We start from the raw sequence: 19,756 nt of genomic DNA, 5'->3' as shown, positions 1-19,756 counted from the left end.
CCTTGTCTAATACCGATATTTTATGGGTCGAAAGTGTAGCTTTATTATCACTTTGCCGTACGTAAAAGGGATATGTTGATTCTGATCTGTCTTGAGAGAAATCTCAATACTGTCGATGTGTGTTTTGCAGAGCCTCAGATAGTGTGGTCTGCCACAAGTATTTGTGATCATATGGTTGTTTGAACCCGATATATGTACTATTCTTAAAAGAGGGACGTAACTATCCCCTACCGTTTGATGATCAACAATATCGGTATGAACAAATATATTATACATCCCTATGTTAACATCGGCAGGATGTGGCGCCAAATAACGGCATCTGTGTCAACACTGTGTTAGTTCGCGGCTGAGATCTAATTGTTGCAATTCCCACAACATTTGAGCAAGTTTTCCTTGAAACGTTAATTCTGAATCTCTCGTTGGTAAAAGGCTTACTCTGTTGGTAATGTTGCTGTAATCAAGGTCAATGTGACCCATGTCGTTTTCAGATAAACAACTGTTTAGTTCAGCTATGATCTGTGATATTGTTGTATAGAACCCCTGTGTCACTGATAGAACTACCCTCTTGTTGGATTTTTTATCAAACACGACAAATTTTGAGTCTTCTGATGAAAACAGTTTCCATGTTTTTGGATATTGTATTTCTATCAAACCCACCTCGTATGCTGATTTAAAGTGTAAAGGCTTGGATAGTTTCATTCTAAAGTTTGCTATTGTATTTCTCGGGTAAAATAATGCAGACGAGTTGCTGGGCAGGGTGACAAAAAAATCCTCTGTGTCCATTTATACATGTGTTTGTAATCTACTAAGGTAGCTGAATGACCTGTTTTTCCAAAATCCACAAGTTAAATTTATCTGGCCATCCGACCCATTTGACTAACACCATGTCCCGGCCTTGTCTTTTCTTTCTAGATAAAATCTTTTCTATTTTAAATGTTTTGTTTTTATCTATTATAAATTTTTGCATCTCTTGCTCATAAAATGTCCCCTGTAATATTTCGCCGTCATAGTCTTTTAACCTGTAAACAGGAGGGTCCCTTGACATGCATTCCTTTACAGTGAAATATTCATCAGTATAATTTTGCTCATAACCTTTTTTAAAAGGGCCGCGTAGTTTTGAAATTCTTACAGTATCGCCCACCTCATATTTGAAATGAATTACTCTTTTATCTTTTGTTTATACAAGCTGTTAAATACGATATCTTCATTGTCTTTTTTTACATCATTCGGTTTCATTTTAATACTACGATGATAACTATGATTGTAGGAGGTGACTAAATCCATCCAATCTATTGAATTCACTAAAACCTTGTTTCTCTTAAAATGCACTGGAGCCGTCTTGTGTAGAGTATAGGCATCTGGCTTCATGAGCCAGTTTTCTACGTCTGAACCGCAGTAGTGTCAAATATGGCCTTTTTAAGTTTTTGCTTGCCCCTGCATTTTCAGTCACATAGTATATATTCCTCATCACCTCCTCCATGATCTTTGTTACAAAGACTGACGCTTCAACGTCTGTTCAAGTATTTTATTTCCAGCAACATACGCAACATATCCGTCAGCAATGATTACAAGTATACACTTTTCAGAAAATCAGTACAAGCACCTATGTTTTTACAAACCAAAGATTCAGTTAAGCAATACATCACATCAGCAACATCGACATGTTGTTTTCTGGTTAGCATTAAAACACAAAAATCAATGCTAAAAGTACAAAAACAAAACACATGACCCCTATGAAAATCATTATCGTTCACAGGAAAAACATTTGCTATATGGAGTAGGGTAGATTTCACATCTGCATATTTATCCGCCATCCAGAGGTCATTCGTCTAACACATTCTGTCTGTTTGTCAAATCTAGAACAACATAGTGTCCTATCTGTGTCACATATCGCATCGTTAACAGCTTCACACAACAGTGTTCTCATCTTATACATGATGTATCTCTATATTTACATAGTTTAGTAGACTAGACACATTTCCCATTGTTTTTGTAGTGTTGTTCCCCCTTCCAGATCCCCAGAGAATCCTTAACTACTGTGCTCACACTGTCCTCCACTCTAACTACCTGTTTAAGCAAAGCAATGAGTAGTACATACTTTTGAGCATCAGCGAAATTTTTGTTAAAAAGCTTCTGCGTAATTTCTCTCTTATGTCCTTTAATATAAAAGAAGGGTAGCATGTCAATGCATGTGTGAAGTTGTTTTCTGCACCATTCATCTGTATATGCACAATACACACATGTCTGTATAGCTTTTTGTTGCAGTATATCGTATAAATAATAAGCTACGGTTACCTGTATAATACCGCTAACAGTAGTGTTGGGAGATGTGTACTTATCACAACTGTCCAAACAGGTACCCTTAAACGGCTTGGCCCAGCTCTTGTCCTCTTCTGCTTTTTCTTCAGGAACAAGAAATGTTTTCTTTTCCCCAGTTCTTTGCCATAGTCATCATAGACATCTCCCACTCTTTAGACGTGATGGGGTAGCCTTTTTGTTGCTCTGGGGTTCCCATCCTTGCCTTTTGAATGATAGAATCGTCCTTGCACGATCTAAAAAAGATGTAGGATTCTGGCTCGTAGACTTCAAGGTCTGTTTCTACACGGTAGAGCTCTCCTGGCACAGACCCGCACCATTGTGTGGTATAGACTCCTTTTGAAGCACTCATATCTTTACAGACTTTGTTTCTGAAGTAATTCCAGTCTTTGGCTGAAAAACAAATGTGTGGTGTGCTTTCACGAAGAAAGATTTCATCAAGCTCTCTTGTATAAAGATGAACTGTTCCGTGCTCAAACAAGAATCCTGACATTCTAAAATCTTCCACCGCCCATTCAAACTGAGGCGCCCAGGCCTTTCGGTCCAGAAAATCAGCCAATGTTGTTGGGGGAGTCTTCTTTCTGGGAGCCATACTCATTGCAACAGGATCTATAATTATACGTCATTTTGGAGTCATTACTCCTAATTGATTACCTGCGACGTCCATGATTGTGATGCTGCAAAGATGGCGCTGTTGTTCTGCACGAAAATAGCTCTTTCCAATACGGATTCACCCAAAAAATCATTCAGTCACACTGTTCCACGCTCTCGGTCAGATGTAAGTCAAAAACTATCCCGCTATATATATACACAGTATGCTAAAGCCACTCCCAAACATCGGCCTTTAGAGGATAACACCGGCCTTCCCATATACCCACCTTTTCACACCCGTCTAGAGGATGAGGCCAGACACGCCCTAATACACACACCCATTTTCACCCCCCCCCCCATGTGTGTGTTGTTCAACCTTGCTATGACCACCAATCTTTTTTTTTTTTTTTAATTTTTGTAATTTTTAAATTTTTTAAATTTTTTAATTTTTTTATATAATTTGTAATTACATTTTTTTATATAATTTTTAATATTTTTTTTTGATTAATTAGTTTTTGATTAATTAATTATTTTATTAATCAAAAATGTATTCACGTGCACAACTGTTACGCGCATCGTGCGCGTGCACGTTCACATGCATGCGCTTTGCTGGTCTTTATTTACTACTCACATTGTTCACACCTACATCAATGGCATTACTGTACAAGCTCCCATCTCATGACTTTATGGACACAAACACACAAATACACACTCATTCACAGGAGTCAGGACTGATATGATTGAGGAGGACAGCTGCTGGGTCAGTGTGGGTCACTTTCTCACAGTGGTACTGACTTGTGTGTGAAGAGGAAATAGAAATGCTGTGATGTTTTGAAGGTACAAATAAAACATGAAATTATGTTATTTCCAAATAAATAGCAAGTAAAGTAGCAGCAGAAATATACGTCTTCGTATATTGTGATATTTGTATACTAATGTATTTTTTCTCTCATCTTACCTTACTGTACCTGTTCCACTTACATGCTTTTTGTCTGTATTTTCACATTAGTAGATGACATTTTAAAAGGAATAGTTTGACATTTTGGGAAATGTTTATTGGCTTTTTTGCAGAGAGTTAACAATAAGAAGATTGATAAACATGAAGGAGTCTTATTCAGGAGACAGCTAGCTTAAACTAGCATAAAGACTGTACACCTAGCCTGGTTCTGTTCCAAGATTTAAAAAATTCTATATACCAGCATCAAAAGCTCACTTTTATATATATATATAACATGTTATATCTTGTTTGTCTAATCCATACAAAACAGAAACAGAGCCAGTCTAGCAGTTTCCCCCTGCTTTCACTCTTTATGCTAAGCTAAGCTAACCAACTCCTGGCTCCAGCGTGATATTCACCGTACAGACATGAAAGTCGTGTCAATCATCCCAACTAACTCTCAGCTAGGAAGCATTCCTAAAATGTTGAACTAGTGCTTTAACAGTAAGGTGTTTGCGTATGACAGCCTGACCTTTACAACAGTGTCAAACTTTTTTCGTTAAGTGTAACTCTTATTCAACCAGGACTTCTGCCCACCCTAATAGGACTCCTAAACAAAATTTTTCCATCCTCTCCCGTGTCAAACACCAACAGAAGAAAGACGTGCGCATGCTGCGATTCATCCAGGAAGTCAACACCACCACGCGCTCCTGTGCATTATGGGACTTGGAGGAGGAGACAGACTACATTGTGCATGTCCAGTCCATCAGCATGTCTGGGACGAGCCCACTGAGCGAACCCCTGCGCTTCCGAACGCCGAAGGAGGCCGAGACTCAGGCCTCTAAGGGTAAAGGTAAAGTGGCACAAAGAAAGAAACACACACACACACACAAACACGATCACTTGCTCAGTCACAGCACAAAGAAACATGCACATTTCCTCACTGTGTTTCTGTGTGCAGAAGGGGCCTGGCCTTTTGACAATATCTTGACTGATTTTGTCTAAAGACCAATAAAAATCAATAGACACACAAAGCGTGAAATGAAATTTCACAACAGAGTGCTTCTTAAGCTCGACCCCGCTGATCACAACTCGGGAATAAAATGTCCGAGGGGGGTGCGTGCTTCATCATGTATTGACATGCCTCTGCAGGCCTCACCCTGCATGCACCCAGCACAGCTGCACAGTAAACCAAAATGAGGAAAGGCATTTATCGGATGTAGAGAGGAGGCAGTCAGAGTTGCGAGGGGTGGCGAATCGATGTGCTTTTGGCTGAAGTCCCGCTCCATCTATTCCTCCTCTCATTTACACTCATGTCTCATGTGAGCTGCCACTATACTTTGATACTTCCCAGGCTGTGGAGCCAGAAGGAGTCTAAACTTCTGTTATGGTGACGAGTGGGCTGGCAGAGACATGTAGAGGATAAATACAATCATTGCAGAGCACCAAAGACATGCTCTTCTCACCGCTGAGGCCAATTTAGCACAGGAAGTGTTGTCTGTGTTGTTTCTGCAAGGGGAAGAATTTACAAAAATCAATAACTGCACAGGATCCAGATAAACAAGTGATTATTTTTTTAGATTCCATCCTGTTGTGTACATGCTTTTTTCCCCTCAGGTTCCAGATATGATTCTTTCTCCTGCTGTTTTTGGAACCCATGACGGCAGAATGAACAGTGCCTCGTGACCACAAACACAGACATTTTTACGAGGGACTGTAACAGGAAAAGTATATACTCCTTAAAGGAAAAGTTTCACATTTTTGCCAAGATCCTGCCAAGTCTGTATGCTAAACATGTAGCTACCGCCATCAGTCATCTTATTTAGTTTAGCATAAAGACTGTTTTACTAATGTGCTGGACTTTCTTGGCCGGAACAAGAAATAATCTAGTACCTAAAAGGAAAAAAAAAAAGTTTTTTGTACAGATTAAAGAAACATGATATAATGTGTTAATTAGTAAGCTTTAAAAGTGCTGGAAGGCAGATTTTGTTTCCTTTACACAGACCCAGATTTGCGGTTTACTACTGTGGCTGATCTTTATACTAAGCTTAATTAGCTGGCTGCATGCAGTAGCATCATTTTTAGCATACAGACATGAGACTGGTGTCATTCTACTCATCTAACTCTCAGCAAGTAAGGGAATAAGTGTATTTTCCAAAATGCCCCAAAAGAATTATTCATTTAAAATGAGCAGGTCATCACTGCGTCAAACGCAGTAGATTCCTCTGTGATATAAATGTTTGTTTCCTTGTTTTATTTGGAAGGCTGTGAGAGAAAGCCTCAGTTCACTCATCCATTGCCCAAAAGTGTAAGATTTCCACATATTGGCAGGCTCTAGTCTGCAAACACACACACACACACACACACACACTCAGCAAGTCTAAGTCCCTATTCGCTGCAAGGCAAAAAAGATTTCCCCGCTCCTCCACACATTTTGCACCATGCACACGTTTCACAAAGCAAATCTCCACAGAGAGCAGGTCTGTAATCATCATTCTCTCGTACTCAACAACAGCTTCACCGTCTAGCTCAACGGCACACATCAGTCTCAGTCTCATTGGCAGCATTTGCTCAAGGATGTCAGTTTAATTAGCTTAGCTGTGTTGAAACAATGAAACCTTTTGATGACAGATGAGCAGATGTTTGTCAAGTTAACAAGTTTGTAATGCAGTGGGAAATCAGTGTAGTTGAGAATCCACCACAGTGCCAATGAATGAATGAATGTTAGTTCATTTTCCAAATAAGAGCGAGACAGTGATTTGTTTGTTTGGCTTTTATACTGGAGGGCTTTATCTTGTATGATTTTCTAAAGGTAAACAATCAGACAGAAACTGCGCAGGTGATAACTACTAATTTTTACTTTCTCACTATCTCAGACCTTCTTTAGAGATTAAAATGACTATCCAATCAGTAGGGAATGGGATGTGTGGTTAGTGTAAAGGACTGATGCACAAAATGAGCCAGAAAGAGAGAAATAGAATTTGTCTGTTACTGCAGATAATTGTGCAGAGTAAAGAGTGAGGGAGAGATAGTCTCTCAGTACAGCTGTTAGTCCATTGTCTCGATATGACAGGCGAACGTCCCCAGAAGAAAAGGGGAGGTTTTTAACCATCCTCGCTCAACTGCTCAGCCCTTCTGTTCTACCATATCATGCTGATCTCAGTGGAAAGAGCAAAGGAAAATGCTGGATTATTCCACATTTCTTCTAATTTCGTCTGTCACAGTGGTTTTAAGCTTCAGGAGATCAAAAGAAATCAAAGGAAAGATTAAAAAAAGACAGAACAACCTGTGCACAAAATAGAAGAGAAGAAACAGGAAGTGACAAGGAGTCAGATAAAGAGAGGAGGGTAACAGTGACTGACAGAAAGGAGACAAAGGGAGGATGCAGCAGTACAGGAAAATAAGAAATCCTGCCAGTGAGCAAGAGACAATTAAATTCTACTGCTCCCTAAAAACACACAAACTAACTATATAATATGTGTGTTTTCACACAGATGTACATGTACACTCTCCATGGGCAAATTTCTTGAACCACACTTTCAAGCATGGAAACGGGGCTCATTGGTCTCCTCAGATCTGATAAACTGAGAACTTTCTCTCTATGGCCCACAGGGAAATCCTCAGTAACAGGGATGGAACAAAAATTTGTCATTTCCTCTGTCACGTAAGAGTTTGATATGCATGTCAAAACAGGGCTGCGGGAAAATACTGTAAGATATCTCCCCAGACAGCATGCCTCAGCTCTGCTACATCCCATAGGACAAACAAAACTACTCATGGGTTTTCTTTTCCCCTTTGTGGGCACTGAAGTGGAAGTAGTTGCATACAAGACAAAGGAAAAATCCTATTTGGCTGGGAACCTACCTAGGCTCAACATTTGGGGAAATACATTTATTCATTTTCTTTCTGATTGATATCGATCTCATGTCTGTGCATTCAGTACGGAGCTAAGTCAGGATATGTTTAGCCTAGCATAAAGACTGTAAATGGGGAAATGGTTATTTGTCCACCCAGCAGGGCCATACTGTAGCTACAGCTGAAGACACAGGGGTTATGTGCTGTATTTTTTTCTGGGAATGTGGAGACATGAAGTGCAGTATATATTTTGCATTCCTAAAATTTACAATTTAAAAAAATACAGAAAGGAATTCTACAACAACATAACAATTTATTCCTGGCACGGAGTATAAAACATTCATGTAAGAAAAAGAAAGAAGGAGAAACTCTGGAGACATACAACTGTTTTAAATTTAAAAATGTTCAAACATAAGATAAGATAAGATGAATCTTTGTTATCCATTTCTGGAAAGGTTCATTAAAAACAAGAAAGAGAACATTTGAGTTAATTAAACATGAACAAATATCCAAATGAAAAGAAAACTTGGCTTCAAAATCATTTGGAGGTGAGTGGACTTCTTGGACTGCCCACTTCTTCTGTTCTTGACTCCAGCTATGGCAAGGTTCACCAGATACATTTGCTGAGCATACTGTAGGTTTTGGTTGCAGTGCACCCAGCCATTGCTCGCCAAAAACAATAAGCACATAATGCATGTAAAGATTTACTAATCTCTAATCTAAACTAATCTAATCCTTTAAAGGACAAACATTCTTGTAAATTAAACCCACAGTTTAATCCAGCAAATGAGTTGTCATCATGACTTTGTAAAACTGATAGTTTACAACGTCATGACAACACACAATCTAGTAGTAATGTAGGTACATCCATGGTTATAAGGATGTCCGTCTCTAAGATCTTCAGCTTTGCACTTTATGAAAACTAAATATTAGATTTTGAAAGTGACACAAGAGCTAAATAGTCTGCTCTTGTCTCATATTTTGAACAGCAGTTTCTTTTTTATCTTATAGAATTAAAGATGACATATCAGAAAGATTCTAGCGCTGCTGATATCTTGAAGGTCACTTGAGAGCTGTTAATTAATAAAATCCAGAGCCTCGTCTAGTGAATGGTCAGTGCGCATGAGAGGTGTCACAGCTGACCAGTTAGCCCCAGTGAGGCAGGCTGCTAACAGTGTCAGGCACCTTGGGGTGTTGCACTTTGATTAGTTAATGCTGGGCAACAGAAGCCAATCGATCGGCAGAATTGCTTATTGCTAAAAGCTACTGGGGCGTGGGGTTCCTGTCACACCGTGCCCTCCAAATGCCAGCCACTGCATCTAATAAAAAGATTTTACGCTGCGGTGAACTTTAAATCAAGCCGCTGACTTCTACAACATTCAGCAGTGCAAGAAGAAAGTTAAGAAAGTGTTGTTGCTTTGTTTGATAGAAACCTGATGGCATCTACAGGCAGACCACTGAAGGTGCAAACAAGGAGAAAACACACTTCGCTCTTTGATATTTCTCCTGATGGTCATACAGCTTTAAAGGTGATAATGGGGTTTTTTATTGAGGCTGGTGTAGATTGATCCTGACCACTGTGATTAACTTGCTTGCATTGCTTTGTCCCCCCATCACGCTTTAGTGCAATAGATCCCCAACAGCCTAGATGAAGCCATAACTATTCTCTTCATGTTCTGACTCCGTGTGATCTTTTGACTCCAACAGGAGATCACAGACAATTAGTGATCAATGCAAAACACATCTCTATAGCTGCTGTACGCGTGCATCTGGCTGTGTTCATATAGTTTTAATATCCCTGCCTGAAGGCAGTCTTTTGAAAATCATCACATCTGTTTCCTGCTGCAACCAAGGTCCTTATCAGCACCTGTGCTACAGATCCCTACTATTACTTTGCTGCACCTGTAATTTAAGACGTAACGGCGTCAGCGCTGACGAGTGCCAGTATTCCTTATGGATATACAAAGTATAGACAGACATCTGAAGCGGTAAAAGCGCTCACAGAACATCCAGGGAATAAGACGCCAACCCTCAAACACTATGTGAGGAAGTTCAAGATCTCAAGAGTTAGAATATAGAATTGCAACTTTCTAAAATTAAAGTGTGTGGAGTTTGTCAGTGAAACCCCACATGGGTAAAATGACGGGTATGGTTCAATCAAGTCGGCAGAGAACTTGGACAGCAAAGTCAGGGAGAAGAATCTTATCCTCACAAGAACAACAGCAAACAAGGGGATGATGGGAAAAGGGTGACTTTAATATAATCAGTGGAGCACTAAGAGTCTTAGTATTGAACACAATCAAAGAAAAAGAAGCATTCAGATATTCCATAAGACATAAGACATAGATGTAGATCATGGCTTTATGATCAGACACCATAAAGTTAATGATCTTATAAAGACATGACCATGAAGTAGTTTTTGAGCCTCTTCATTAACATTAACATAATCTCATTTAAACCTTAATATATTTATGAAAATAATCACATTTATGGCAAACATAACAATATGCTGAGGATTGTGGTACTCTATTTTTGAATAAAGAGATAAATAAAATGCTGAACTTGAAAAATATATAGACCAACTTTTTATGACATATATAACTTTTTACTTTATGATATGAAATGTAAATTAAGGTGGAAACAACTATTGGTAGAGATAACATTCATTCTCTCATATCCATTAAGATCCATGCATTTTCTATGTTTCTCAAAGCTACCATATTAGTCCTAGTAGCTAGCTGAATGTGATGAAACATACAGGACTGTTGTCCCTCTGCATGTGGAAAAGGGGATCTTTATAACCCCAGTGGTTGTATGTAATACAAATAAATTCAAGGTACTTGTACTTTACTTGAATATTTGCATTTTATGCAACTTTATACCACCTCTCAGAAGAAAATATTGCATTTTTTACTCCACTGTCTGACACCTTTAGTTAATAGTTTCTTTTCAGATCACACTTCCTGTCCAGTGAAAACCATGTATTTCCAAATTTGGTGATTTAGAATTAGATTTTTTCCGATAAACTGAAGTATTAAGTATTCCTCCTACTTCCTAAGAAAACTATTTTTTAAAAACCTTGGATTAGCTGGGAAATGTATTGTCACAAAGCTGAAAGCAGGGCTGTTTTTATTGAGCTCATGGAAAGCTGACTTTTGAAAGATGGTTCTTGCATGACAGGGACCCTACAAAATATGATGACCCAAAACATCATATATAAAAGTAAAGTTTTGCTGATAATACTTACGTAAGTACTCTTACGTATGTTTTAGAATGCAGAATTTACTTGTAGTGGAGTATTTTCACATTATGGTAATAGTACTTTTACTTAAGTAAAGGATCTGAAGACTTTCCCCACCACTATTTAACCATCTCTACACACTAAACTTTTCTTTGTTAAATTAATCTTACAAAGAAAGGCTGTAATAAATATACATGTGCTCTTTCAAAAATCAGACTACTTCCTCAGCCAAAAGAGAAACTAGATAAACCTCCCCTGTTTCTGACCCTCCTCCTTCCCTGATCATTTTCATACAGGAAGGAAATGATATTAGGTGTTGTTTACCATTTAATATCTAATTGATATATCAGCATGTCACACATTTTAAAGTTATTCAAAATCCAAACCACCGTAAACCGTCGGCTGTTTTACATCTGAGGAGAAGGTTGATGCAAAGTTATATCACGCACAGGATCTGTGTGCAACCTGGCCGTTCTTATCACAAGATCCCTGTACAGCATAAACACAGTGATGCTGACTTATTTGCCCCCAAGCTCACTATGCGTCACTCACGTCAAGTGTCACTCATTAAATGTTACAGCAAAACATTTTTCTTGATATCTTGTATAATTCTGCTGTTTTGCTGCTAATTAGCTCCTCATCCTGTAAACAACGCCTGACGACTCAAGAAAAAGTGAAAGGCATAAAACAGGCTGTGACGATGCAAAAGCTTTATGACAGGCCAGTGAGTGTAAAAGGGAAATGACCTAAACTTCTGAGACCATCTGAGAAAGTGAGACAATGCACAATACTGTTGTGTTGGCAACATCAAGAGAAAATGTAATTGAAAAGGTTGCTCATAATAATGGGCTCTTAAGAAAGATCAATAGCACATTGACCTTGTGTCTTTTACAGTCAGGCAGTGTGATGGGACATTTTAATTTAATAATTTAATATGTGTCTGAAGCTAATTTCCTCCATGTCATCCAGTGCCAAATGTTCAATAATTGTCTACTGTTTTTTAGTTATGGTACAGAATTTGAAATGTTTGCTCAACCCTAATCCATTTCCAGTAACAGTCAGATAAACGTGTTGCCCCTTGACTCCTTCAGACGAAGTGACGATGGAGGAAGTGGGCCAGACCACCCAGCTGAGGGCGGGGGAGCTCATCATCATCGTGGTGGTACTTATCATGTGGGCAGGTGAGGACATGTGTTTATTTAACCAGGATCAGCGTTTCCCAGTGTTTCTGTCATAATCTTTCTCAAAATAACGGACAGTCCTGCATTTGCGTTTAGATGTCTGATCATGAATCCATTCTCCCCCTCCTGCCAGGTGTGATCGCTCTCTTCTGTCGCCAGTATGACATAATCAAAGACAATGAGCCCAACAACAACAAGGACAAAGCCAAAAACTCCTCAGAGTGCAGCACTCCTGAACATCCGACTGGGGGGCTGTTGCGCAGTAAGGTATAACCCAACCCCCTCCTCTCCCCGGGTGCCTCCCCCTCTGCGGCGCCGGGCAGGTGAATGGTCCCGGCCACTTCTAGACTTTTTACACTGACACTTCATGCAAAATCATAGTGTCATCTGAACCTCAGCTTCAGGCCACTTCACCACAATTGTGGCACTATTATGTGCATGACTTTGCAGCACGCTCAAGTCATGGCTTCTTATAAGTTCTGCACAGAGCCCCATACCATATCCATTTCCTGTGCTCCAACCAGTGCAGAAAACAAAAGTCAATTCTTTATTCCTTTTACTCTCCTGCTATAAACATCGATAAAGCATCCAAAGCACAGAGGCATCCTCATGCTCATTGAAGAAGCATATTGTAAGATTCCTGTGAGTCCTCCAACCTTCTCATACCTGTCGTCTTCCTCTTTCCTCCCACAGTTCCCCAAGAAGAACAACAACAACAATAGGATGCCATCTGTCAACATCATTGAGGTGTGACTGCCAGGACGTCTTTTCTTTATCCAAAAGACTTTGTGTTCTCACAAACAAGCGAGCCCCTTTTAAGCCCATCTGCTTGTCAGGATGAGGCTGGGACTGTGGGCCCCTCGGCGGCGCTTACTCTCCTTTGGCATGGCGCCTGGCGCTAAAGTGAACCTGCAGGACTCCGGGGGTCAGGCACGGCCTGGCCGGTCCTGGTCTGAGAGCAGATTCGGTGGTGGAGTGACTGTGGCGCGAGTTCAATGGCTGCGGTGGGCTCAATACCTATAGTACCATGGGGCTGGAGAGATTAGGGCCAAATGGCTCCGGAGTCAGAGAGACTGCAGATAAACCAACCCCAGGGACCAAAGCCGATGAACAGACCCAGAGAACTTCTCAATCTCTATCTCTCCCTCCGTCACTTCTTTCTTCTCGCCGTCTTTCAGTACATTAACGACCACAAACTTGTACATTTTTCCAAACCTGGGGGGCACTGAGATGCATCCCCTTTGCTCACAATCGTCCCCTGTACATTATTCTCATCTTTTACACCTTATTTATTAACTGTTTGTTTTTTACACTTTCTTAATTGAAGGTAAACACTGTAGATCATTTAAGCGTACCCTGTAGTTTTGGTTTTACTACTCCAGTATTTCACTTTTAACAAGGTGCCACCAGAGCAGTCCTGTTGTTCTGGTATTCGATTTTCTCTATTTTTTGTTTCGTTTGGGTCCTTCCCTTGGGCAGAAACTCTTTGCCGTCCTTTGGGGAATGTTTTCATTCTGGCGAGCTCGTTTTTCCCCCTCAGGGAATCCAGACTCCACCTGGCTAATTTAGGAAGCCATTTCTTAGACGTGCTGTGATGACGCCAGAGCAGCTTTAGAGGGATCACTCAGCTCACCACCAGAGCTGAATCACACAGTCTTGTCAGAGAAGATGAAACTCACGCACTGATATTGAAAGGCATCTTCTCATGTGAACCCATATACACAGTAAGGTCCATAACGGGCATGATTTAGTATCATCTTTCTCATATTCGCTTTTGTCCTCTTCTACTTCTTTTATGCTTTTATTATAGATTTCTGAAATGTTACATTCCACATCCAGGATGAGCCCTTTAGTATTTCCTCGTGTCTTTCTCTTTGAGCGCGGTGAATTTCAAAGCATTCTAGGGAGGAAAAAGAACAATGCATTCATCTAATTAAAGAATTTTAAAAGGGACAGGACTCTGTGGATGTCTCCGGAGAAATGGACTTGCCTTTGTAGAGACGCTGAAGAGATCCCTAATTATCAGCAATAACGGCCTTCGGAGAAGCACGGAAGCAAGGACTCTGTAGCCTCTTTGTCCAAATGCTCAACCTCCCAGCATGCAACGTTCAGACAGATGAACAAACTGCACATTGAATATGAGGGAATGAATCCTGAGCCTCATTTGCAGGTGATCCCTCTCCTGAACTTTCAGAGAAAAATATTTCAGCGCTGTTGTAAAAACTTTTGTTTCTGATGGAGAGCGTGGAGAGCGCCCAACCTTAAACCCTAAGACATCTTTATGACATCCTGAACAGAAGGGCTTCTATCAAGACTTTTTTCACAAATCACAGTCAACAGTTGTGTTGGAACTCCATGTTGAACAGGATAAAAACAAGGATAAGGGATCAACTGTCGCCATACAGTACTGTGCACTGTATACTGTGAGGGAACTTGTTTCAGCAAATGGTATGTTTGAGGGCTGATTCAATCTCAGTAGTGCTGCCTTAAAAATAATAATATCATATGGTTTATTTAATAAGATGGAAGGCCCTATATCTCACTTTTGTGTCATATTAATTAGCTTTCACATGATATTTAAATGTGTGTGCAAAGTACAAGGAAACATTAGCTGAGGTAAGTTTGAAAATCTGGAAGAAATGGTTGGCATTTAATGTGTAAATACATTTTTTATTTCATATTTGTTTGTTCGTGTCAGGCTTTAATGAAGCGCGACAAGACTAATGTGGAAAATGTATCAACTCCTAATGTAAAAGGACACCGCGACTGGCGAAAATGTAGGTGATTCGTTTTTGTTAATAAATCGCTTAGTCCTGTCAGTAATGAGCTTTTTTATAACACTCCTGTATTATCTACTTAAATTACATTATGTCATTGTGCTGTTCATGTGCAAGAAGAAAATACTTTTTTTTTGATGAGGGAAAATGATGCGAAGTGCTGGATGTTTTAAATAATGATCCAAACTTAATGGTTGAGAGCCATTCAGCCGCTGGAGATCTGTATTGACAGGCAGCACGATAAACACACCAGCTACTCTTGTTCTGCACGGACTCCATCTCAATCTGCCAATTATGAATAGACATTCATTGTAAATTCAGACACAAATACATGTGTGCACACAAAAACAACACGTCACAACTCCCATAGCCTTGAGTGTGGTGGAAGAGAGGCGGTTAAGAGAGGAAGGAAGGTTGTGGAGGAAGGAAGGAGTGGGAAGAATGATGACTAGTGCACTGGTAGGCTTCTAGCAATGCCCTCGCTTAATAAGAGTTGAAAGGCTCAAGCTTGCGCTCCTCCACTGAGCACTGATTCATGTCAGGAGCATAGCCGCTTTAAGTTAAAGTCACAAAGTGGGAAAAGGTACCGATTAACACGGACGCTTAGCTGTTGCCAGGACAAACCTGGTGAAGCCTCGAAATGGTTATCTGCTGCTTTACCCAGAGTGATCAGCGCTTCACCAAAGACTTCTGAAGGCTGAATCCATTTTCTCCCTGGAACACTGGCTCTCCAATCGATAGGCATTCATCTAAGCAGTAGATGATGATGATCGTCTCCCTGGATGATTTCTTTGAGTGAGGGCCATGTCTTAAGTTTGCCAACAATATTTTTCTTCTGCATTTTATTATTTACTTTCTTCCACCTCAGTTGAATTAGTAAAACTAGCAACATAAGAGGTTTCAGTCTATTAAAGCTGACACATTGGTTCAGCTGAATAAAGTTCATTCCTAATATGGCAAAATTAGAAATGTTTCAGTAGCTCAAAGTCTTGATTTCTCCCAGTCTTTCTCAGTTTTGATCAACTCAAAATCACCAAAGATGACGATGCAGTTGAGAGCGCAAAGAACTGTGCAATGTGCCTGTCACTATAGGCGTAATTAAGGGCTGACCCATTTTGAGGCACAATAACTTTCTGTTTTTCCAACATACAAATCCTGAGAGTTGCCGCTCTTAAACATTTCAGACATGTGCTCAGACAACAAAACAAAATGATTGCCTTAAATATGCACATTTCAAGGTTCTAATTTCAGTGGCTTCGTCATTTCTGAACATACTGACATCAAATCACCTCTCATCTGTCTTTTAACCTCTCACAGCTATTAGTTTGTGAAACAAATCTCTTAACACAGTTATGTGCATACATTTCACAGTTGTCATTTCAATAGCTTGCATTTCTTGTGAGATAAAGTTTAAACATTATTAAGATTTAGTGAATATGTCTGATGGGGGGAGCCATCAGTGCATCAGGAGCCCCTCTGTCAGTACAAGGTTGTCATGGCAAGGTAGCTGATTTGGTGTGCTGGGACCATGTCCTGTGCATTTTCTCTGTAAATATTTTGTAAATGTTTGAAGTATTTTTTGTCATCTTATGCACAAAATAAATCAGCACTGTACCAAAATATTTTTGTGTTCCATTTCCTAAATGCGATTTATATTTTGCTTTTACGGAGACTGAGGTAAGAACTTCCAGAAACATTGTATTGACTATAGAAGTCAATGCCTCATTCATTCCCAATGGATCAGGTTCTCTCTATTTCAAGCTGAAGTGTATATCTATAATAATACAGTAAATATTTATAATGATGTAAGGGATTTGCTAAGGGCATTTTCACAAACTAACTGCTGTGAAAGCTGTGAAGGGATGTCCAAGACAGATGACAGATCAATATGTTTACAAATGAGCAAGCTCTTGAAATTACAACATTGGAATGTGCGTAATTAAGGAAATAGGTTATTGATAAACATGATTAGCTGAGTTGTGTTGCTTTTTTGAGATGTGAAATGTTTTAGGGCTGTCACTCTCTATAATGGCAGTGGTTTGAGATTTGTATGTTGAAAAACAAAAAGGTTATTGAAGATTGAAATGGGTCTTACTGCACTTTTACGATGGCCCCTAACTACGCCTGTAGTGACAGGTGCGTTGGACAGACATTCAGTTTCTTTGTAATCTCAACTGCATCGTCATCTTTGTTGATTTAAAGGTGATCAAAACTGTGAAACGTCTGCCTAAATTAGGCTTTTTCCCACCACACTCTCCAACATATCCTAAATCAGGGAGAAGTCAAGGCTTAGACACGGAGCTACTGAAGGTAACAGCCACGAAAACCGGCAAATGTTCAACATTAACCTAACATCACCCTGGTAATACAAACTATGCGTATCACCAACTCCAAATTACAATACTCTCCTCTAGGTTGCCATTGTAAATATTGTATTCCTTGCTACTGATTTAAATGTAGGGCTATTGTTAACATCCTATTTTCTGGCAGTTTGTTGTCCAACTTTAATGTTAACAGTTTTGAAAAAATGCTTTTATTTGCTTTCATGCAGAGAGTTAGTTCTGTACCTCTATTAAATGTAAAGCTACAGTCAGCAGCTGGTTAGCATAGCTTAGCATAAAGACTGTAAACTGAGGAGAATATGGAGCCAGGCAAGCTGTTCCCATTACAAGTCTTTATGCTAAGCTGCCAAGCTACTACTATGGTATTTCAGCTACATATGATATTTCTCCTGTCATCAGACTCTTGGCACAAAAGTAAAATAAGCATTTTTCTCCAAATGTCAAACTTTTCCTTTAAGGATCTGAACATTAGCAATGTGTTTGAGTGAGATCTTCTACACAGAGAGGCTAATCCAGCAGCCTCAGTTTGATGGTTAACAGCTGTGTGGACTATCATTTGACAGTGACCTGACATGACAATGTTAAATAACTGAATTAGTGGAAGACACCTGGGTATCCAACTCGTCCTACTGCTAAAGAAACAAACTCATCATTTATAATAATAATCCAAAATAATTTGGATCCCGTGAGGACATCCAGCCACTACTGGTGTTTCTTCGAGGAGAGGTTAAACTGTCAACCACGAATAAAAAATAATTTTCCTTAGTCACACTCAGCTAATAGTGACGACTGTAAGCGCTCAACATTCCTTTTCGTCCCTGCGGTGGTAAAGCACTCTTTTAATAACACACCGAGGACTGTCTTTCAGTGTGAGAGGCACATGGTGTTCTCATGCTACTGTATGCCGGAAAAATACAGTATGCTCAGTAGCAGTAATGGACTATTTTGCAACAAGACGAAAGGGCAGTAGAGACATTGGATTTTTCCTAACAACTTACAAAATGTGGATTTTGTATGAGACTCGAAACACACCTGGAAACTGAAACACATCATTGTGATGTTAGAGAAGCTATTTCATTATGGGTTCTTAACTATAGGAATTAGATCCACGAAGAAGCATGGTTTAGAAAAATGAACTGCTTTATTAGTGCCATCATGTTTATATTCATTGTATGAAGTGTACAGCAGGTATTGCATAATGAGGGCTAGCATGGTATAACGATTATGCACAAGGTTACACAACTTCAATTATGAAGAACACGGTGTATGCTTACTTGTGTATGCTTAAATAAAATAAAAATATCTAATATTTTCCACAAAGCTATGCGTTTGATTTTGTTTGGGAATAACAACAAAATACGGGATGGTGATGGCACCGTGGATAAGCCTTTGGTGTGAGAGACCCGGGTTCAAGTCCACTGTGACACCAATGTGTCCCTGAGCAAGACACTTAACCCCCTGGTACGCTCCAGAGGTGTGCAACCTGATTATATCTATCCATCTATATATCTATCTATCTCTCAATTGCAAGTCGCTGAATGAATGAAAATATGAGATCGTCTCAACCTTTCTGGATAAGATAATCAGGATGGTGAAGTCAGTTTTTTAAACAGTTTACAGAATCCAGGATGTCAAGTTCTCTCTTTTGTTAATACAACGTGTTAATCCCAGACTTCAACTGTCAAGAGTTTTCTCCATCAAAAAAATAAATAAATAAAAGCATCTTACTGTTACAGGGGAGGGATGGAGTCGCCTCCGGAGACACACCCAACATGGTTTAAGGCTAAACAAGTAAGCAACTTGTGTAAGAAAACTAGGCTGAATTTGCAATCACTTCAAAATCAATGAGACTTAAATAGAAAACCCAACATGGATTGGATCTTACTCAGGTCCCACATTAGATTGTTTGTCCATGCATCAATACAAGAGCAATCGTTGGCTGGACTCCCTGGCTGAGCAGCAGAAACGAGGCGCTAGGGTTTTGTAGCTGACACGCATGATCTCGCATTCATGCCATGTATAGCTCAGTCTTTTGTTTTTGGTCGTGCAGTTTGTTTTGACAAAACCCAACACAGCTGCAGAAGCACTGCGAGGCATGTCAGACCAACACAAACAGCTTTCATCGCTGCAGAGATCCTGTTCATGGCTCTGGAGAGGTAAAACACTGTTGGAAGCTGTGCAGAGGTGCTGTGGCTGCTCGCCTGCACACGTGCCCTGCAGTCCGGACAGCATGTGTCACGAGGCCTTTACTGACACCCACACACCTCTGCCTTCTGGATGGCTGGTCAGGGACTGACTGCCCTGCTATCTCTACAGACAGGATTACTTTAACAGCCTGCATTATTCAACAGAAAGGACCCATGCTGATGAGTTCCATGTATTTGGGTTCCCTGGGGTCACTTCTGCCAGCCTGTACCTGTGCACAGCAACTCTAAGGCTGCGAAGTAGACTCTGAAATAATGCTGACAAAGATGCCGCATTGGTCAGCAAATACTAACAGAGGATGACGACAGTAG

The 19,756-nt window shown here is 39.9% G+C and overlaps 1 protein-coding gene across 1 annotated transcript in view; it reads left to right on the top strand.

The window, feature by feature from the left end:
* The window catches only part of fndc5a (fibronectin type III domain containing 5a), a 39,173-nt gene extending 25,927 nt beyond the window's left edge, over nucleotides 1-13,246 (top strand). The window contains exons 3-6 of the mRNA XM_046063341.1: nucleotides 4,499-4,691; nucleotides 12,032-12,121; nucleotides 12,255-12,388; nucleotides 12,815-13,246. Of these exons, the coding sequence (XP_045919297.1) occupies nucleotides 4,499-4,691; nucleotides 12,032-12,121; nucleotides 12,255-12,388; nucleotides 12,815-12,874 (477 nt within the window). The 3' untranslated portion in view covers nucleotides 12,875-13,246. The remainder of the gene's footprint in view (nucleotides 1-4,498; nucleotides 4,692-12,031; nucleotides 12,122-12,254; nucleotides 12,389-12,814) is intronic.
* Nucleotides 13,247-19,756: the final 6,510 nt, after the last annotated feature.

This window comes from Micropterus dolomieu, linkage group LG11 (genome assembly GCF_021292245.1).
Source record: "Micropterus dolomieu isolate WLL.071019.BEF.003 ecotype Adirondacks linkage group LG11, ASM2129224v1, whole genome shotgun sequence".
Lineage (NCBI taxonomy): Eukaryota > Metazoa > Chordata > Actinopteri > Centrarchiformes > Centrarchidae > Micropterus > Micropterus dolomieu.
Note: the sequence above shows the minus strand (reverse complement) of the source record. Positions and strands in the feature narration are given on the sequence as shown.